The sequence below is a fragment of the Mesoplodon densirostris genome, chromosome 18 (assembly GCF_025265405.1).
Source record: "Mesoplodon densirostris isolate mMesDen1 chromosome 18, mMesDen1 primary haplotype, whole genome shotgun sequence".
Taxonomy (NCBI): Eukaryota; Metazoa; Chordata; class Mammalia; order Artiodactyla; family Ziphiidae; genus Mesoplodon; species Mesoplodon densirostris.
Genome location: NC_082678.1, coordinates 51,039,794 through 51,059,216, shown reverse-complemented (window position 1 = coordinate 51,059,216; position 19,423 = coordinate 51,039,794). Strand labels below are relative to the sequence as shown.

Here is a 19,423-nt window from a genome sequence, read left to right as displayed (position 1 = left end):
TCAGAATTGCTATTATGATTGCATTAACCGCTAGTAGGGCAAAGGCACACTCAACCGTGTTGCCCTCACATTCCAGTGTCATCCCAGTGTCTCCAACGTAAAACCGAAGCAGTCCTTCCGCCTCCCACCTCCTTCCCCTACAACCAGTTAGAGGGGGCAGGGGACGTGACTAGGGGGAGAGGCCTGGCCAGCGTGTGGGCGTAGCTGGAGAAGACTTGGGGGTGGGGCTACGCAGGCGGCAGGGGAGGAGCCCCTCGAGACCGAGAGGCGGGGCGTGGCTCCCTGACCACAGCTTCTCAGGGGCGGGGCTGCTGCAGAGCATCTCTGCGAACCTAGCCGGAACTGGAACCGCTCTTCGTTCTGGTTGCTGCTTTCTAGACCCTCCGGCCCCGGGATCCATTCCTCGCCTTCCCGCTCTCTCCTCCCGCCTGTCCCCTGCATCTGGGCCTGCATCCCCTTCCCCAACCTCTTCGTCCTATATCCTGCCCTCACCCTTCCCCAAAACTTCTGGTCGGTGCCCTTGCCTGTTACCCTTCTCTCCACCCTCCCTCTTGCATCTTCTTCCCCGTGGTCCCCTCTCGGTTCCTCCTTTTCCCAAAGTCTGGGTCGCTCCGCCCGGCCCCGCCTCTCCAGGGATGTCCCCTGAAACCCCGTGCCCATGGTCCTGACGCTGCTCCTCTCCGCCTACAAGCTGTGCCGCTTCTTCGCCATGTCGGGCCCACGGCCGGGCGCCGAGCGGCTAGCGGTGCCGGGGCCGGACGGGAGAGGCTGCGCTGGGCCGTGGTGGGCGGCGGGCGGCCGCGGGCCCCGCGAGGTGTCGCCAGGGGCGAGCACCGAGGTGCAGGGCGCCCTGGAGCGCGCGCTGCCCGAGCTGCAGCAGGCGCTGTCGGCTCTGAAGCAGGCAGGCGGCGTGCGGGCCGTGGGAGCCAGCCTAGCCGAGGTCTTCCAGCTGGTGGAGGAGGCCTGGCTGCTACCAGCCATGGGCCGCGAGGTAGCCCAGGGTCTGTGCGACGCCATCCGCCTGGACGGTGGTCTGGACCTGCTGCTGCGCCTGCTCCAGGCGCCGGAGCTGGAGACGCGCGTGCAGGCTGCCCGCCTGCTGGAGCAGATCCTGGTGGCAGAGAACCGGTGAGGGGGCCGGGCTGGGGCGGAGAGCGCCGCGTGGTGTAGGGTCGCAAGGGCGGTCGAGTGCCTCGGTCTCCCGTATGCCTCGCACTGTGCCTTTCCTGCCTCACCTCACAAACCCCTGCATTATATCCCTGTTCGGGACCAGCGTGTCCATTTTACAGATGAGGAAACTGAGCCCTGGGAAAGTTTAGTGACTTGCCCAGAGTCACACAGTGAACTAATGGTGCGGCCAGGATTCACTCCCAGAGCTGGTGGGGTGAGAAATGAGACAGAGAGGGGAGGAATGGAGTAGTAGGACAGGAATCTGTCCCTGGTTCTGAGGATGGAGCTGGGATCCCATTGCCAAAGCCCTATAAACCCACAGCCCTCCTCCCGATGGGCCTGGGTATCCTTCTGTGCTACCTTCGCTCTGCCATACCGTCTCGCTCCCACTAAAAGAGAAAGAGAACACATTGCTCAGAAAATAGGAGGGGGGACCCCTTTCCTCTTCCCCCAGGCTGAAATGAGTGCTGACCTAAGGTTATCTGCTGCCTTCATGCCACCCCCAGCAGTCCACTTCCTGCTTCCTCCGTTTTCATTTTGCTTCAGGTAACAGGACAGACATGATCTCATGCTGTGCCTGCTCATGGGAAACAGGATGGGTGTTTTCAGTTGGGCTGGATGGTGGGGGAAGAGGAAACTGAGGTGTGGAGCTAGGCAGGGGCCAGAGTATGTGTTCTCTACATCTTCCCCACACGTGCCAAGATACAGTAGGTGGGGTCCAACTGAAGCCTTGTTGCTATGCTTCCCTGCCTCTTGGGATCTCCCCTGGAATATGAGGACCACTGACCCACTTCCTTGCCCCTCTGATGCTGGAGGAGACCAGGCTGTCACACTCCAGTCTCATGCTGAATTCTCGGGCCCTTCAGGTTTAGAAGGGTTTTGGAAGGGTCACTTTCCATTTATGAAGCTCTCAGAGGTGTGATGGGCATGGATTAGGGGCGTTTTCCTTGCCCTTTTCAAAAAGTAAAGATAACCTTGTGGATGGTGGAAATGATACAACTTTCAAAAGTGCATGAATGAAGCAATTTAAGTTGGGAGGCCAAGTTAGGATTCTGCTTGTTCAGTAAGTCATTAATCTTCTATCTAACAACAGGTGTCCTGTTGGGGATGGGCTGTGAATGTGGAGGGCTAGCAAATGGAGTGGGTGCTCACTGGATGTGGTGGGCTAGCACTGAAGGGCATGTCCTGTAGGCCTGGTATGTGGGATAGGGCAGCTATAATTAGAACTCCTGGAGAATGGGTGCAGCCAACACCCTAAGAAGAGGAAGGCTGCAAGATGCAACTAGAACTGATATTTTTCAAGGTTGAAAACAACAATCCTCACCTGGTTCAGAATTACTGAGAAAGGAGGCACACTAACCGGTGTCTCTGGTCCCAAGGAACAACGTGCTGGTGTTGGCATCACTTCAGGACCAAGGACAGAACCCAGCAAGCCAGGTGCCGATCAAAATCCTCCCGGAGAAAGGCATAATCTCCCCACACCTCTGCACTGCTCCGAGAGGAGGCTGGGAGGGCAAGAAGGGAAGAGGGTGGTGACACACTGAGAATTTGTGTCTATGAAATTTTTTCCTTCCTCCACCGACCAAGTTCCTCATAAAGAAGGTTCTTCCATCAGTGCACCCACTCCTTTTGCCATTCCCTTTCCTGCAGCTCTCTTCTTCCCTGGGTGCTGCCACACTCACTGCCCGGGAGCCTAGGTCACAGCTTCACTGACCCTCAAATACCAGGAGAAGGCCAACAGGGTAGGGCCCTCTGAGCCTGGCCCCACCACACTCTTACTGCTAGCCCTCTAAAGTCACAGCCTGCCCCCTTCAGGAGACCATAATGAGGTTAAATGGCTTTCCCAAGAATACACAGTGAATAAGTGGAGGCGACAGGTTTTTAAAAGAAAGAAAGGAAAAGGAAAAAAAAAAAACAAAAACTATTGCACATAAATTCAAGTGCAAGGTACAAAAAAGATACACACTTAAACGTTCTTCTTTCTGTTCTTCACTGGAGGCAAACCGGTGAAACAAGTTTCTTGTACGTCTTTCCAGAGAGAGTCTCTGCATATACAAGCACTTGCATATATGTGTATATTATATATACAGGCTTATATATGTGTATATAGGGACAATTTACCCCTCTTTCGGAGCTGTGATTTGAACCCAGACCCACAGCCTCTCAGATTGTAGAAGAATTGGGAATTGAGTGAATAAATCTCACAACTAGCACAGAGTTCAACTCTATAAAGGTGCCAAGTGCATAGGGAAAGGTGAGGGCTGGGGTTCAAGAAATGCACAATTGCACAGTTCCCTGGTGGCCTAGTGGTTAGGATTCCGGGCTTTCACCGCCATGGCCTGGGTTTGATCCCTGGTCGGGGAACTGAGATCCTGCAAGCCTTGCGGCCAAAAAAAAAAGAAATGTGAATAAAGTCCTCTTTCGGAATTGATGTTCCTGAACATGCCCTTCCCTTCATTGAGCCTCAGGGCGGGTGTTGTTGGATTAGATGACTTCTTAAGCACTTCCTGGTTCTGATATTCTTGGAGTATATATAGTCAGATTGTTCTGGAAGCACAAAGTGCAGACGAAGGATCTTGAGCCCTGGAGACAGACAGATGTGAGTTCAAATCCCAGCTATGCCTCTCACCAGCTGTGTAACCTGGGCATGCCATGTAACCTCTCTGAGCTTTGGCTTTCTCCTTGGTTAAAGGAACAACTGCAGTGCCTTCTGCCCGAGTGGATGATTAGAACCCATCTGTTCCTTTGGGCTGCAGAGAAGTCCAGTGATCAGCTCAGCAAAGCTGCCCTGGCCTCAGGCCATGTTCTGGGCTCAGCTGGGCCCTGCAGTGGACACAAAGTCATAAGCACTGTGGTCACTGTGGTGCTCACTGGGCAAGGACTCCATAGCTGGCTGGGCCTATAAGTCTTTGAGGGACATCATTGGTGGAGGTCAGGACGACAGGACACTTTCACCTCTGCCTGGAGTGTGGCAGCTCTCCTGTCTGCTCTCTTGGCCTCCAAGCTCTCTTCCTTTGACCTGTCCTCCCCACAGCAGCCAGAGCGAGTTTCCTAAAACCCATGTGTGACCAGGTCACTCCCCTTCCTGAAGCCCTTCAGTGACTCCCCATTTGCCACCAAGATGAAGTCCAGATGCTTTGAGATGACTCAAGAGGCCCCCAGGAGCTCTTTCCTCACTCTTCCCTTGAAACTTCCACCTCAACCACTTGAAGCAGCTTCTGCTTTTTGCCCGTTTAATGGGTGTAAAGTGATAGCTGGTTTAATTTTTATTTCTCTGATTACTAATGAATTAGAGTATCTCTATTTGCTTGTTAACATTTTGAATTTCCTTTTGTAAATTGCCCATTTGTGTCCTTTGCCCCTTTCCTGTTGGATTTACTGCCTTTTGCTTGTTGATTTGAATATGTATTTATATAGTCTATACATGAATCCCTCTTTGATTTTATATTTTTCCTTGTTTGTTTTAGACATTGCAGACATCTCTGGCTTTCTTTCTCTTCCTGGAACGTGCCAAGCTCATCAGCCCTCGGGGCTTTTGTCCTTGCTGTTCTCTCTGCCTATTATGCTCTTCTTCCAGATACTTCCAAGCAGGGGTCTCTGGACATTTAACTCGCAGATGTCACTTCCTCAGACTTATCCCTCCACCCAGGCACTCTCCATCACAGCACCTGGTTTTGCTATCATTTTGGTCAGATAACTCTTACCCTGTTCATTCGCTGTTTACTTGCTTATTGTTTGGCTCCGTATTAGCTGTTATTAGCTCCAGTCTCTCTTAGGCACTGTTTAACTTCAGCCCCTATTGCAGCGCCTGGCACACAGTAAGTCCTCAATAAATGGTGTTTTGAATGAATGAATAAATACACCCCAGTCACACAGCATAGAGTGAAGAGAATTTTGAAGAGATGAACATTTATTGAGTCTTTCCTATGTGCCAGGAACTGTGCCAAGCACTTTACATGCATTTTTACATTAGTTCTCGTAATAACTCTATGGGGTGGGTATTCACTTTATCCTATTTACGAGATGAGGAAATCAATAAAGATAAAGGAAGGTACCCAAGGTCCCACAGCTAGAAAATGGTAGAGAAGAAACCAGGACCCAGGAGATCTGCTCTAGAGCTAGAATTCTTAACCACTACGCATGCTGCTTCTCCAGGGACGGGTGTCTGGGAAGAAATGGGTGTGGCCAGGATGGAGCACCCTTATAATCAGAGAAGTCTGGTTGTCCCAGGGCAGGAGATGAGGGAGGTGGAGGAGGCAGGGAGGACCAGACTCATGTCCTATTTGACGCTAGCAAGGCCCAGAAAGCGTAAGTAACGAGGCCCTGGGTTAAGATAAGCACCCCGGGCTACGGCACCTCCACTTACTCCCTCCCGCTTTCCTTCGGCAGGGACCGAGTGGCGCGCATCGGGCTGGGCGTGATCCTGAACCTGGCAAAGGAGCGGGAGCCGGTGGAGCTGGCGCGGAGCGTGGCCGGCATTTTGGAGCACATGTTCAAGCACTCGGAGGAGACGTGCCAGCGGCTGGTGGCGGCCGGCGGCCTGGACGCGGTGCTGTACTGGTGCCGCCGCACGGACCCGCCGCTGCTCCGCCACTGCGCGCTGGCGCTGGCCAACTGCGCGCTGCACGGGGGCCAGGCGGCGCAGCGGCGCATGGTGGAGAAGCGCGCCGCCGAGTGGCTCTTCCCGCTCGCCTTCTCCGAGGACGAGCTGCTCCGACTGCACGCCTGCCTCGCCGTGGCGGTGCTGGCCACCAACAAGGAGGTGGAGCGCGAGGTGGAGCGCTCGGGCACGCTGGCCCTCGTGGAGCCGCTAGTGGCCTCACTGGACCCCGGCCGCTTCGCCCGCTGCCTGGTGGACGCCAGTGACACCAGCCAGGGCCGCGGGCCTGACGACCTGCAGCGCCTCGTGCCGCTGCTTGACTCGTCGCGCTTGGAGGCGCAGTGCATCGGGGCTTTCTATCTCTGTGCCGAGGCTGCCATCAAGAGTCTGCAGGGCAAGACCAAGGTGGGTGCGGGTGTGGGGTTGGGTGGGGAAGGGGTTAGAGAGAGACTGGGAAGGCTCCCCAGAGGAAATGACATTCAGCTGGGACTTGAGGGACTTCCCTGGCGGTCCATTCGTTAAGACTCCACGCTTCCACTGTAGGGGACACGGGCCCGAGATCAATCTCGGGTCGGGGAACTAAGATCCAGCATGCCGGTGGCACAGCCAAAAACAAAACAAAACAAGAACAAAAAACAAACAAACAAAAAAACTAGGACTTGAAAGACACATGAGAGGTGAAATAAGGAGAAAGATGAGGGACCCATCATTCTGGCCTTGAAGGCAAGACCAAGGTTTTATGTAGGGGACATACCTCTCTGTATGATCTCTGTGTTCCACAAAGATCACCCTGACTGCTGCATGGAGACGGGGTAGGCAAGGGTGAGGCTGTAGGCAGGGGGGTCAGATAGAAGGCCATGGCAGGGGGCAGCTGGGATGGTGGAGGTGAGGACCAGGGCATGACAGCAGAGGCAGAGAGAAGCAGACTCCAGAGGTACTGAAGAGAGAGAGTTAGAACTTGGTGGGTGGCTGGGTGAAGGAGAGCGAGCAGCTGAGGATACTCCTGGCTTTGGACATAGGCAACCCAGTGGACGGTGGCACCTGGTACTGAGATAAGGTGAACTGGGTGAGATAGTTTGAGGGTGGAGAGAAAGTGAGTTCAATGGGACAGATGGAGTTTGAAGTGCCTGAGGGATGACAACCTCGGGTGCTCCAGTGGGCCATTCTGTCATTTGGGTCTGGAGTCCAGAAACAGATGGAGTGAACAGAGGCAGGACATCCATGGGTCAGCTAGATAACTCCCACCCGAGTCCCAAAGGGTCCCCAATCTCAGGACCTGATCTGCAGCCTTTGCCCTCTGCTTTAAATTGCTGTGTGACGGTGGGTACCTGGCTTCCCCTCTCTGGGCCTTTATGTGCCTCACTTTTTTTTTTTTTTTAATGTGGGATATTCTTTTTTTTTTTTTTTTTACTATTTATTTATTTATTTGGTTGTGCTGGGTGTTAGTTGCAGCAGGCAGGCTCCTTAGTTGCGGCTGTGAGCTCCTTAGTTGTGGCATGCAAACTCTCATTTGCGGCATGCGTGTGGGTTCTAGTTCACTGACCAGGGATCAAACCCGGGCCCCCTGCATTGGGAATGTGGAGTCTTACCCTCTGTGCCACCAGGGAAGTCCCCATATGCCTCACTTTTGACCTCTGGAAAATTGAAGGAGTGGACCACAGCTGCAGTTCTTACCCTGGATGTGAGACTAGTAATAGTTAAACTATCGAAAGTTTCTGGTGTTAGTTTTTTTTAATATTACAGAATTAAGATTATCCTATAATGTCACTCTCCCTCCTTTGTATTCCTCTGGAGGTTTGGGGGGTTAGTGACCGCTGGTGCACAGGGAGTGGTGCACACTGCATGGACCACCCTATCTGTACGACAGTGGTCATCTGGGGCTGGACAGGGGTCATCAGAGGAGTGTGTCTCACAGGTGATTGTCACCCATCACGTGTGTCCCCATAGATCCAGAAGAGACTGTTGTGTTAGGGGGTCTCTGAGGCCTCTTCCAAGGTCCAATGTTCTAGGAGCTTTTGATTCTCCTCTCTGCACGCCAGAGTTGGGCCATGGGAGGGCTGGCTTTACAAAACAGGCCATTCTGTTTTGGGAGGAGGGATTTAAAGGGAAGTAGGGAGTGAGGACTCCAAGGAGTGGGTCTTGGCAGCAGCCATGACCACCAGCTCTGGCACCTCTTTCCCAGCAAGGCCAAGTGAGCGCAGTTCAAAATAGACATAGTGAGCCCTCACTCTGTACCCTGCAGTGTGCCAGTTATGGGACTCCAGGGGTGACTAAGACATGACCTCAGCTTACAGTCCAGTAGAAATTGCATTATCAATTAACAACAGTAGCATTCAGAGTGTAGCACAAGGCCTAACTGGAGGTATGGGCCAAGCTGTGGGGCAATCAAAGCAGGCTGCATGTTGGAGGTGCCAATCAATCTGGATCCAGTGGATGAGTAGGATTCCCACAAGCAGGCTAGAAGAACTAAGCGTCTGGGGACACCACAGGTTGAGGCCCAGAGGTGGGAGAGCCTCCATGGGTGGTGGCTTGGTGAAGGGGGAGTAGAGTGGGGATTGGTGGGCAGGGGCTGCACTGTGCCAGGCCTGGCAGCCATACTGAGAACTCGACTTGATTTCGGGGCAGATGGAAGCTGTAGAGGGGAGGCATGAGAGGGACTTACCTGGTCAAGAGTTGAAGGAGGGCCTCCCTGGTGGCGCAGTGGTTGAGAGTCCGCCTGCCGATGCAGGGGACACAGGTTCGTGCCCCGGTCCGGGAAGATCCCACATGCCGCGGAGCGGCTGGGCCCGTGAGCCATGGCCGCTGAGCCTGTGCGTCCGGAGCCTGTGCTCCGCAACGGGAGAGGCCACAACAGTGAGAGGCCCGCGTACCGCAAAAAAAAAAAAAAAAAAAAGTTGAAGGAGCTTTTGGAGGGGGAATCCACAGGACCTGGTGATTTACTGGATGAAGGCAGGGCAAGGGCAGACGGTGGGGTTTTCAGCGGTGAGAAGAGGCGAGGGGAGGGACCAGGCACGTTTGGGGGCGGCTGGTGAATTGGTGGATCCAAGACATCCTCTCCGCACTTCCCCAGGTATTCAGCGACATAGGTGCCATCCAGAGCCTGAAACGCCTCGTCTCCTACTCCACTAATGGTACCACGTCGGCGCTGGCGAAGCGCGCGCTGCGCCTGCTGGGCGAGGAGGTGCCGCGGCCCATCCAGCCCAGCGTGGCCAGCTGGAAGGAAGCCGAGGTCCAGACATGGCTGCAGCAGATCGGCTTCTCCCAGTACTGCGAGAGCTTCCGGGTAGAGCCGCACGGGGTCGCCGGCCGGCAGTCGGAGCAAGGGCATCCCCGAGGGCCGCGTGGCCGCTAGGGGCGCCCTGCACACAGGCGACCGCGCCCCATCCCGGCGCAGCACGCCAGCGGCACCAGGGTGGACTTTTGGGGGTGGGGAGCCTGTACTCAGTGTTTTTCGGGGTCATTCGGTTCTCATCTGGGTCCCATCCGCCTCCCCCACCGCCATCTCCAGGTCCCTGCTCTTGATCTTGCGCTGGGTGGGGTCCAAATGCTGAGGATGGGAGCCTTTCCTTACATCTGACCCCGCCTCCAGGAGCAGCAGGTGGATGGAGACCTGCTTCTGCGGCTCACGGATGAGGAACTCCAGACCGACCTGGGCATGAAGTCAGGCATCACCCGCAAGAGGTACGGAGCCTCCAGCCCACATACTCCCCCGCCCCGGGCAGGTCTAACACCCCCTCCGCCTCTAGCCAGTGCCCAGTCAAGATCTCAGCATCCTCTCCTCCCTTGGGTGCAGATTCTTTAGGGAGCTCACGGAGCTCAAGACCTTCGCCAACTACGCTACATGCGACCGCAGCAACCTGGCTGACTGGCTGGGAAGCCTGGACTCGCGCTTCCGTCAATACACGTATGGCCTAGTCAGCTGTGGCCTGGACCGCTCCCTGCTGCACCGAGTGTCGGAGCAGCAGCTCCTGGAGGACTGCGGCATCCGCCTGGGCGTGCACCGCGCCCGCATCCTCACGGCCGCCAGAGGTCAGCCTGCCCACCTGGGCCCCTACCCCTGCCCCTGCCCTGGAGGGGTGAGGGGAGACACATGGCGGGGGGAGCTCAGAGCCTCACTGCGGGTTGATTGAGCACATAGGCTGTGCTGCACTGGGCTCTGAGGATGCAGAGATGAATATGTTGCACTTGGCCCTCAAGAAGTTCCCAGTCTGGGGCTTCCCTGGTGGCGCAGTGGTTGAGAGTCCGCCTGCCGATGCAGGGGACACGGGTTCGTGCCCCGGTCTGGGAAGATCCCACATGCCGCAGAGCGGCTGGGCCCGTGAGCCATGGCCGCTGAGCCTGCGTGTCCGGAGCCTGTGCTCCGCAACGGGAGAGGCCACAACAGTGAGAGGCCCGCTTACCGCAAAAAAAAATAAATGAAAAAAAAGAAGTTCCCAGTCTGAGGTGGTAGGAGGGTGGGAGGAAGGCAGATGTATAAACAGGCACATGGCTGCAGGAGCTGGCATGCCCAGGACTCCAGTGGGAGCCTAGAGGAAGCACCACCTACCCTGTCCGCCCAGGCCTAGGCTTTGGAGAGGAGAGGATGCCTGACCAGGTCTTGAAGGATGTGTTGGGGGTGGGGAAAAGAGTGGTGGCCTCAGGAACAGCAGCCCAGGCAGAGGGAGCCGTACATGCAAGTGTGGAGGTGAGACAGCCTGGGGGCTGGGTACAGGGGATGTGGGCGAGAAGACAGAGGGCTTATCCTGTTAGTCCACAGCGGACAAAGTATGGGTGCTTTAGGGAGGTCGTGAGAGCAGAGTGGATCCTAGGGCTCTAGCAGCCCTCTTGATTTATTAATTTAATTTACTAATTTACTATTTGGCTAATATTTATTGTCAATTACTAGAGGCCAGGTCCTGATTAAGTTTTTAACAGATATTATCTCATTAATCTCTACATCCATTCTGTGCAGTGGATGTTTGTTTTTTTAAAGTCAGCTTTTAAAACTTTTTAAAGAATAAAAGTGGTATAATTTAACTTAAAAGTGTCCAGTTTGAACAGTGTTGAATGTATACCCCTGTGTAACCATCATCATAATCAAAGATAAAGGACGGTTCCATCGTGGGTGTTAATTTTACAGATGATGAAACTGAGATTTAAATTCATTTTGTAAGGTTAGAAGTGATTAAATGACAGAACTGGGATCTCAACCTCTGCCTTTATACCTCGTAAAGAGACAAACGTTGTCTGTGACTGATGTCTGAGTGCTGTAAGATGGGTTCTTTTCATGCATGCATGCATTCAATAAGTATGTACTAAGCTCCCACAGGGGACAAGGGACTGGGCTTTGGCCCCATTCTTTTGCTTCAACCAAAGCAGATTAACTTCTATCATTTGTACATTGCAGCTCTCAATAAATCCCCAAGATTTAATTTTTTAAAAACAAGAGGCTGCTACAGCAAAAACAGCTTACAAACACCTCCTGTAGGGAGTAGGGAGCCATGCACAGTTTTGGAGTGGGGGCAATGACACACTCAGATTTGGATTTTAAGCAGAGCTCTCTGGTGCCTGCGGCAAACAGATTAGACTGGGCAGGTGTGGATCTGGAGAGACCACTGAGGATGCTGGAGTTGGGGGCCTGGACACAGGGACGGCCCTGAGGCTGGAGTCCAGGATGTTAGTAGGTAGAATCCACAGAGCATGGTGCCTGATCCTGAGCATTGAATGTCAGCTCCATGAGGGCAGGGTTTGTTTTGTTCATTGCTGTATCCCAAGCACTAAGAATAGTGCCTGGCACACAGCACTTAGTAAATATTTGTTGAATGAATGAATGAGAGGCAGGAGTTGAGGCTGATACCCAGGTTTCTGGCTTTGGTGGGAGACTAGGAAGAAGGGGGGTCTGGGGAGGATTTGGGACGGGTTGGGTTTGGAGTACCTGTGGGCAGCTGGCTGTGCAGGTCTGGAGCTCTAGAGAGAGGGCAGTGCTGGAGGAGTCCCCAGAACACAATGCCTGCCTCCTGAGAGGGCCTCACTGATAGTTTGCAGCCTGCCTTCCTGTAGGCCCCATCTCTCCACCTCTCTGACCCTTTTTGGAGCAAGCCACCCTGCCTGGGCTGGGCTGAGAGGGCTGGGTGTGCAGGAGATGATGTACCTCGTGGTGAATGATGGGGAAGGCCCACCCTCACCAAGCCGTCTCTTGTCTGCTTCAGAAATGCTACACTCCCCACTGCCCTGCACCGGCTGCAAGCCCAGCGGCGACACCCCAGACGTCTTCATCAGCTACCGCCGGAACTCAGGCTCCCAGCTCGCCAGGTGAGGAGGGGCGGACAGGCAGGCTGCCTGGGGCCTTGTGGGGAGGCCATGGTAGTGACACGGGACCTCTTTGCAGCCTCCTGAAGGTACACCTGCAGCTGCACGGCTTCAGTGTCTTCATTGATGTGGAGAAGCTGGAAGCGGGCAAGTTCGAGGACAAGCTCATCCAGAGTATCATGGGTGCCCGCAATTTTGTGCTGGTTTTGTCAGCTGGGGCTCTGGACAAGTGCATGCAGGACCACGACTGCAAGGACTGGGTGCACAAGGTAAGTGCTGGCCTCTGTGGTCCCAGCATTGGCCTGTGGCCCAGGGCACAAGGTCCCCGTTTCATTCTTTCTCACCTGCATATACTCCAGCAACCTCCATAGCCCAGCTGGAAGTCAGGAGCCATGGCTCTGACTGTAATAGGACTTTAGCAACTTACTTAGGCTCTCCGAGCCGCAGTTTTCTCATCTACAAAATGGGCGTAACTTACCTGTCCTATTCACCTCGTAGAATTGTTGTGAGGGTCAGAGAGGGATGAACACGCTTTGAAAAATAACCTCTGTGAGGGAAGGGGGGCAGGAGAGCATAGTGACAGGCACAGTGGAATGGCTAAGAGCAGAAAGCTGTGAGTTTAAATCCTGGCTCTGGCTTTGGGCAAGTTACTTAACCCTAATGAGCTTCATGTTTATCACCTGGAAAGTGGGATCGTTATAGTACCTAACTCCCTAGGATATTGTTAGAAAGATTAAAAGAGGTAAAATCTGTGAAGTGCTTAGCAGAATGCCTGGCACATAAGAACTGCTGTATGATAGCAGCAATTACTATTATTAATATAATTATTGTGAGTACTACCACTGTTTAATTCCCCATTGTATCCTGAGTGCCTAACGCATAGTAAAAACTTATTGGGAACTTGTAGAATGGATGGATGGATCTGTATCACATCTGTAGGTTGTTAATCGTTACTCGTTAGTCAGCAGGAATTGAGGCCAGGGCAAAGGGAAGCAGTTGTCATATGCATAGGGCCCTTGTCCTAAAGCAGCTAAGGAGACAAGAATATGCCCAGAATGACTAGATCATACATAAATTGGTGTCAACGTAAAGCCGGGTAGGCGAACCTCTTACTAGCTATAAGAATATGGAGAAAGGAAAAAAACATCAAGGGCTGGAATAATCCGGGGAGGCTTCGTGAAGGAAGCAGAACTTGAGAAGAGTCTTAAGAATTTAGGCCAGTGGAAGAGAAGGCATCTCAGACAGGGCAACAGCAGGAGCAAGGTAGGCATGAGAAGGGTGCCAGAAACCTGCATTATCACTGGTATTGCCTTCTCCGTTTTACGGATGAAGAAACCAAGGCTCAGAGAAGTAGAATAATTTTTCCCATGGCCACACTGCTGGGGCAGAAATCAGAACTGGGCTTTGAACTCCTGTCTATCTACCTCCAAAGCCCATGCTCTTTCTTAGGATCCAGGTTTGTCCTATGACTCAGATCTGAGGGGTGGGAGGGGAGGTGGTGAGATAGGATTGGAATCAGCTGACACCAGAGTGACTGTCTGCATCTCTTCCCAACACCGAGTTCAGTGATGTCACGCCAGAAGCTTGAAATCAGCCATGGTGGGAGTAGTTACACTAAAGAAATTGGTAAAAACTACAAATCAGGATTTTATTTGTTTGGTTGTTTTTTCCCCCTCTGGAGAGCTAGTTGTTAAACATGTACCAGCACACCACTGGCTGGATAAGAACTAAGAAACCAGGTTCCTAAAGGCAGGGAGAAGACCTGTGCTGAAAGCACTGGCAAAAGGGATCCCATGAGGGCAGTGATGCCATACCAGTGGGTTTTAGGGAGAAGGCTCCACACTAGGGTGCAGCCCAGGTTGACAGTGGGGAAGAGGGTCAGGCCCCAGAGGCCGTGTAGGAGGGTCTGAATACTGGGTTTGGTTTGGGGAGGGGATGCTGGGTCAGAGAGACACCCTGGAGGATCGTGGCTTAGAGCAGGTGGCAGGCGGCCTTCTGAGAGAAAGAGAGGAGTGTCTGTGAGCTCCGTGAGAGCTCAGACCTTGCCTTGTTCATGCTGCATCCCCGATGCCTAAAACCATGCATGGTACAAAGTAGGCTCTTGAAGAGTTTTTAGAATAATTGAATCAATGATTAAATAGATGAGTGATTCTGATAAAGCTGAGATGGCTGGGAGAAACATACATATCTACTAGATTTACTAGGTCAGAAGACGCAACTCTAATCAAGTTTTCATATTTAACTGGCTTCATGATCTTCAACGAGCCATTATGCCTGTCTTGGCCAGCCTCTGAATCGGTACAGTGAGCAGTGTGCTGTCTTTGCTTCCGTGTAATTCTGGATGAAACCAATGTCTAAAGGTTCCCACATAAATTGCTGCAGGGCCAGAATTCATCCAAGTGCTCAGCAGAGAGGCAGAGGGCTTGTTTGAAATAGCCTTGGACTTGGAATCTGAATGCTCGAGTCAGAGACCTGGCCCCCTCCTGGGCTGGGCGTGTATGTGCCTTGGGAGCAAGTCCCTCCCCTTCGCTGGGCTTCCTTCTTCTCAGTTGTAAAATGGAGAGGCGCCCCAGAAGCCAATCAGGGTTGAAGTTATGCAGATTCCTTCCCCAAGAAGGCTCTGTTCCACGAGGGTGCCTGGCGTCCATCACCGTCCCAGCCAACAGCAAGGAGGGAGGAGCGGGCAGGTGGTGGGAGCCTTTGCCTTGGACCAGTCCCAAAGGCTCCATCAGCCCTCCTTGGTTGTTTTTAGTGCTGAATTGCCTCTGGTTTTAAAACTGCTTTCCTCAAAGCCACATTTAGTGGGTAATCAATATGGAAAACCACAAGTGAACTGCACTCAAAAAGTCCAATCCTTGTGGTACCCCCTTGAAAGGAAAAAAACATTCAATAAGCACTTACCAGAGCACCCATTAATAGCAATATCCTCAGAACAACCTAGTGAGGTAAGTTTTACTATCCGCACTTTACAGAGGAGGAAGTAATAAAACTTGTTATTTATTAAGCATACACTGCATGCTAGTCGCTAGTCTAACCACTTGCCATGGGATAGCACGGTTATTTCTCCCAGCAATCCTATAAGATAGGGACTATCGTTAACTCTATTTTAGAAATTAGAAAACAGAGGCTTTGAGAGCCTGTTGTTTTTGCCTCAAATGACAGAGCCTGTGTCAGAGACTTGATGTGAACCCAGATCTGATGATTCCAGAGCGCAACCCCTAAATGCTACGCTGTCTCTTTCATTCATTCATTCAGCCAGTCAGCTGTTAAGTATTTAGCAAAGGCAGACTACAGGCAAGGCTTTGAAAGATCCTGAAAGATGTGAAAGATCCTGAGATACAAGGTGAGTGAAACCTGGACATGGTTCCCACCTTTATGTCTGGTGGGGAAGACAGATATTAAGTAAATTACTCATTAGTGAATTTAAATTTGTAAGTGTAGCATGTGATGCGGAGCCTATGAGAACCTATAACAGGGGATCTGACCTGGTCAGGAAGTGAGGGAAGACTTCCCTAGGAAATTTGATTGAGCTCAGATCAGAAAAATGAGTTGGTATTAGCTAGGTGAAACGGCAGGGAAGAGTGTTCTAGTCAGAGGAAGCAGCATGTACAAAGGCCCTGTGGAGGGAGGGAGGTAGCAAATCTAAGGGACTGCAAGGTCTGTGTGGCTGGGAGGACAGCGCAGGGATAGAGTTTGAGAAGTGAGCTGTGGCCAACCGCACAGAGCCTTGAACTTTATTCGAAGAGCCATGTAGAGTCGTGAAGTTTTAAGTAGGGGGGGTGACATGATCAGATTTGCATTTTGCAAAGAGTAGCTAGGTGAAGGGGCAACATGGAGAATGAATTAGAGGAGGCAAGAATGGATGAGAAGAGACCTGGTAGGGGCTAATGGTAATACGGGGTTGGAGCAGGGCACCGGTGGGGGTGGAGGTGGAGAAAAATGAAAGGATTTGAGAAATAAGTAAGGACTACAGCTGGCAGGGCTCAGGATGGATCAGTTTGGATGCAGGGGGTGTGATGTACTTCTTGACACCAAATTTGTGTGGGCTTTTTCCCATACCAACAACCAGTTCTCCATTTCACCAGCACCAACTGGCTGTCCCACAATTCAATTCAGTTCTGACACTAACTACCCACCGGGAGCCAGTGTCAAACTCCATGGTTTAAGGGATCAGTCTCACAAGTCTGCCCTCACTTCAGACCCAGTCGCAAGGCCCAGGCCACCTGCACTGCTGTCTGACTCAGCTACAAATGCAGGGGTTCCTATGACCACCCCCCTCAGGCTCAATAATTTGCTAGAATGACATGCAGAATTCAGGAAAGCACTTTACTTAACTATTACCGGTTCATTTTAAAAGATACAACTCAGGAACATCCAAATGGAAGAGATGCACAGGGCAAAGTAAGGGGGGGTGGGAGCGTGGGCAGGGCTTCCATGCCCTCTCCGGGCCACCCTCTCCACACCTAGATGTGTTCACCAACCTACCGGTCCTTAGGGGTTTTATGGAGGTCTCATTATGTAGGCGTGATTAAGTCATTGGTGAGTGAACTCAGTCTCCAGCCCCTTTCCCCTTCCTGGAGGTGAGGGGGGCACTGAAAGTTCCAACCCTCTAATCACAGCTTAGTCTTCCTGGCCACCAGCCCCCATCCTGAAGCTGTTCGGCACAGCCCCACCCACCAGGTCATGCGAGAGGGCTTTAGGAGCTCTGTACCGAGAACCTGGAACAAAGGGCAAATGTAGATTTATCATACCACAGGGGATGAGGGAGAAGTCAACGTGGACTTCATGGCCAACATCCCCCCTTGGGCTCGCCTGGCCCCGAGGTCCCTGGATGGGGCCCGCGTGTCCTCCTCTTCCCTTTTTTTTTTTTTCCCCTCTTCTTTCTCTAGGAGATTGTGACTGCTTTGAACTGTGGCAAGAACATCGTGCCCGTCATTGATGGATTCCAGTGGCCAGAGCCCCAGGCCCTGCCCGAGGACATGCAGGCTGTGCTCACCTTCAATGGCATCAAGTGAGAAGGGGGCGGGGTGGGTTACACGGGCCCCCAGCCAGCAGCTCCCTCTGACCCACCAGCCTCTGCACCCACAGGTGGTCCCACGAGTACCAGGAGGCCACCATTGAGAAGATCATCCGCTTCCTGCAGGGCCGCTCCTCCCGGGACTCATCTGCGGGCTCTGACACCAGTTTGGAGGGTGCTGTACCCCTGGGCCCCGTTTAACCAGTCCCTAATTCCCAAGCCCTGCCGTGACCCCCCATTTCCATCATCCGCCCAATGGAACAGCTCCTCAAACTGGCTTCCCAGGGCTGAGACAACCTGGGCTCTTCTCAGGAAACGGCTCTCTGCCTCCCCCAACCCTCACTGTCCACCGCAAACCCAGCTTCCTCAGTATCTGGAAAGGGAAGGGAAGCCAGGCACTGGGGGTGCTAAGACCTCCCCTAGGCCCTGCCCCCAGGTCCTGTCTCGGGCGTGGGAGGGTCATTGCTCAGCTCTGGAGACTCTGGAGAATGAGGGTGTGCTGCATGCTAACCCCTCTCCTGCCCTACCAGCAGCCAGCTTGAGTAGAGTGAAGGCAGGCAGCCTCGGGCAGGGCTCAGTGCAATGGCCAACCCTCCCCACCAAGCAAGGGCTCGGGCCCGGGAGACAGCTAGGGATGAGAGGCTAGCCATGGCTCTCCACCGAGACTGCGCCTGGCCCCTGGGCTCACCACTTCCTGCCATCCTGTGGCCTTGCCCTGTAACCACTCAGTGCCCTTAGCTGGCCTGGTCTGGTCCCAGGTCCACTCCCAGCCTTCCTGATGTGCAGCCTCCTTTGCCACATCTGGGGTCAGGCTGAGACTGAGCCGGCCCTCACTCTGGCTGGTCTGCAGCCGTGGCCAGTGCTCACTGGTGCATGGGAGCCCCCTGCTTGAGGCTGAGCAGGGGACGCTGCTTCTCGAAGAGCAGCTAGCCACCCTACCTAGCCTTGGTGCTGTGCGCCAGGCCTCTGCCCAGCATGGCCCAGCTCCCTTCCTCAGCCCCTCACCCGTCCAAGGCTGCCCCCGCACTGGCTCAGGGGGAGCTGGGGCGAGGCAGCCCCCCTGTGGCAGTAGCCTGGGCAGAACCTGTAGCTCCCTGGGAAGAGGCAAGATACTGAAGAAGGGCAAGGGGTGCATTCGAATCACCTGGGAATTTTGTTAAAATCCCGTTCAGGACACCTGGGGTGGGGCCCGAGTTCCTGCATTTCTCACAGACTCCCACTTGGGCTGAAGCTGGTGATCAAGGAATGATACCTTAGGAAGCAAGACTGAAACACAAATGCCTCACAAACGTTGGCCATTTCCCTGATGCTTCACTCCATGGTCTCTAATCATCAGAGCAGCCTTACCTGGTATTATCTCCACCTTATAGAGAAGGAACTGAATGTCGTGCCCAGTTTCCCAAGTCACCAGTGGCAGCCCCAGGACCCAGACCTGGCCTCCTGGCGCTCAGTCCACTGCCGGGGGGACTCTACTGAGAATCATCCTGGAGGCTGCACCCTGGGCAGGGCTGTTGCTCCACCGACGGCTGGCTTCCCTCTTGCCCCAAAGAATCTAGCCGTTGGGGGACAGGCTTTCACAACAGAAGGCTGACTCAGGGGCTGTAAAGAAATAACCGAGCAGGAGTGTCCCTTGGCCCCTTCCTCCACCAGGGTAGGAGAGCAAGAAAGCATCCTCCTTCCAATAAATGCAGGCTCCAGCTAATGGGCTCCACGGGCATCTGCCCTGCCCCTCCCCTCCTGAGGGCAGTGGGTTCACACCTGAAGGCTGGCTCAGCTCCCAGAGCCGCCTCCTGCAGGTGCCGGCCAGGCCCCTCGGAGCTCTTGAGCCACATCGTCAGAAAGTCAAAGGTCTCGCTCCAGGCCTGGGACTCCTTCCTTCCACTCGCCTCCCTGCCAAAGGTACTGCCTCCAGCCGGTCCTCTGACTGCACTTGACCCTTTTCCTCCTTGCCGCACGAATGCCCACCGGTGCCCTGGATACGATGGTGACTGAGGCAGACTGGATGTTGCCCTCAAGAGCAGAGACAATAACAATACAGTGTGATGAGTCTCCTCCAGGGGAAGCCTTCTGTGTTTTTGTCCCCAATCAGTCCCACTCCCTCCTGAGGTCCCTCACGGGCAGTACTCAGAGAGGCTGCCCAGCACTGTTTCTTTTTCTTTGGCACACTCTCTACTGCTGCCTGCCTCCTGTCTGGGGAAGCCCAGCCCAGCCTCTGGGCCCCACCGGAGCAGCTGAAGTGACGACCTTCCCCTGGCCAGGTCAGTGTGTTCAGGGGCCAGCCTCCCCTGCCGTTAACAAACACTGCCCAGATCGCAGCCAGGGCAGGCACCCTGGCCCGCACCTTCCAC

At 53.7% G+C, this 19,423-nt stretch overlaps 1 protein-coding gene across 2 annotated transcripts; it reads left to right on the top strand.

The window, feature by feature from the left end:
- Positions 1–380: 380 nt before the first annotated feature.
- On the top strand, positions 381–19,109 carry SARM1 (sterile alpha and TIR motif containing 1). 2 transcript variants are annotated; one of them, XM_060081299.1, is made up of 9 exons: positions 381–1,128; positions 5,560–6,175; positions 8,841–9,053; positions 9,360–9,451; positions 9,564–9,799; positions 11,959–12,061; positions 12,138–12,327; positions 16,948–17,069; positions 17,147–19,109. In XM_060081299.1, exons 1-9 carry the CDS (start codon positions 659–661, stop codon positions 17,274–17,276), a joined length of 2,172 nt encoding a protein of 723 aa, XP_059937282.1. In that variant the 5' UTR covers positions 381–658; the 3' UTR covers positions 17,277–19,109. The 2 variants fall into 2 exon arrangements, with proteins under 2 accessions (XP_059937282.1, XP_059937281.1); XM_060081298.1 differs by lacking the exons at positions 16,948–17,069; positions 17,147–19,109 and adding an exon at positions 15,314–15,902 and having other exon boundaries at positions 568–1,128.
- Positions 19,110–19,423: the final 314 nt, after the last annotated feature.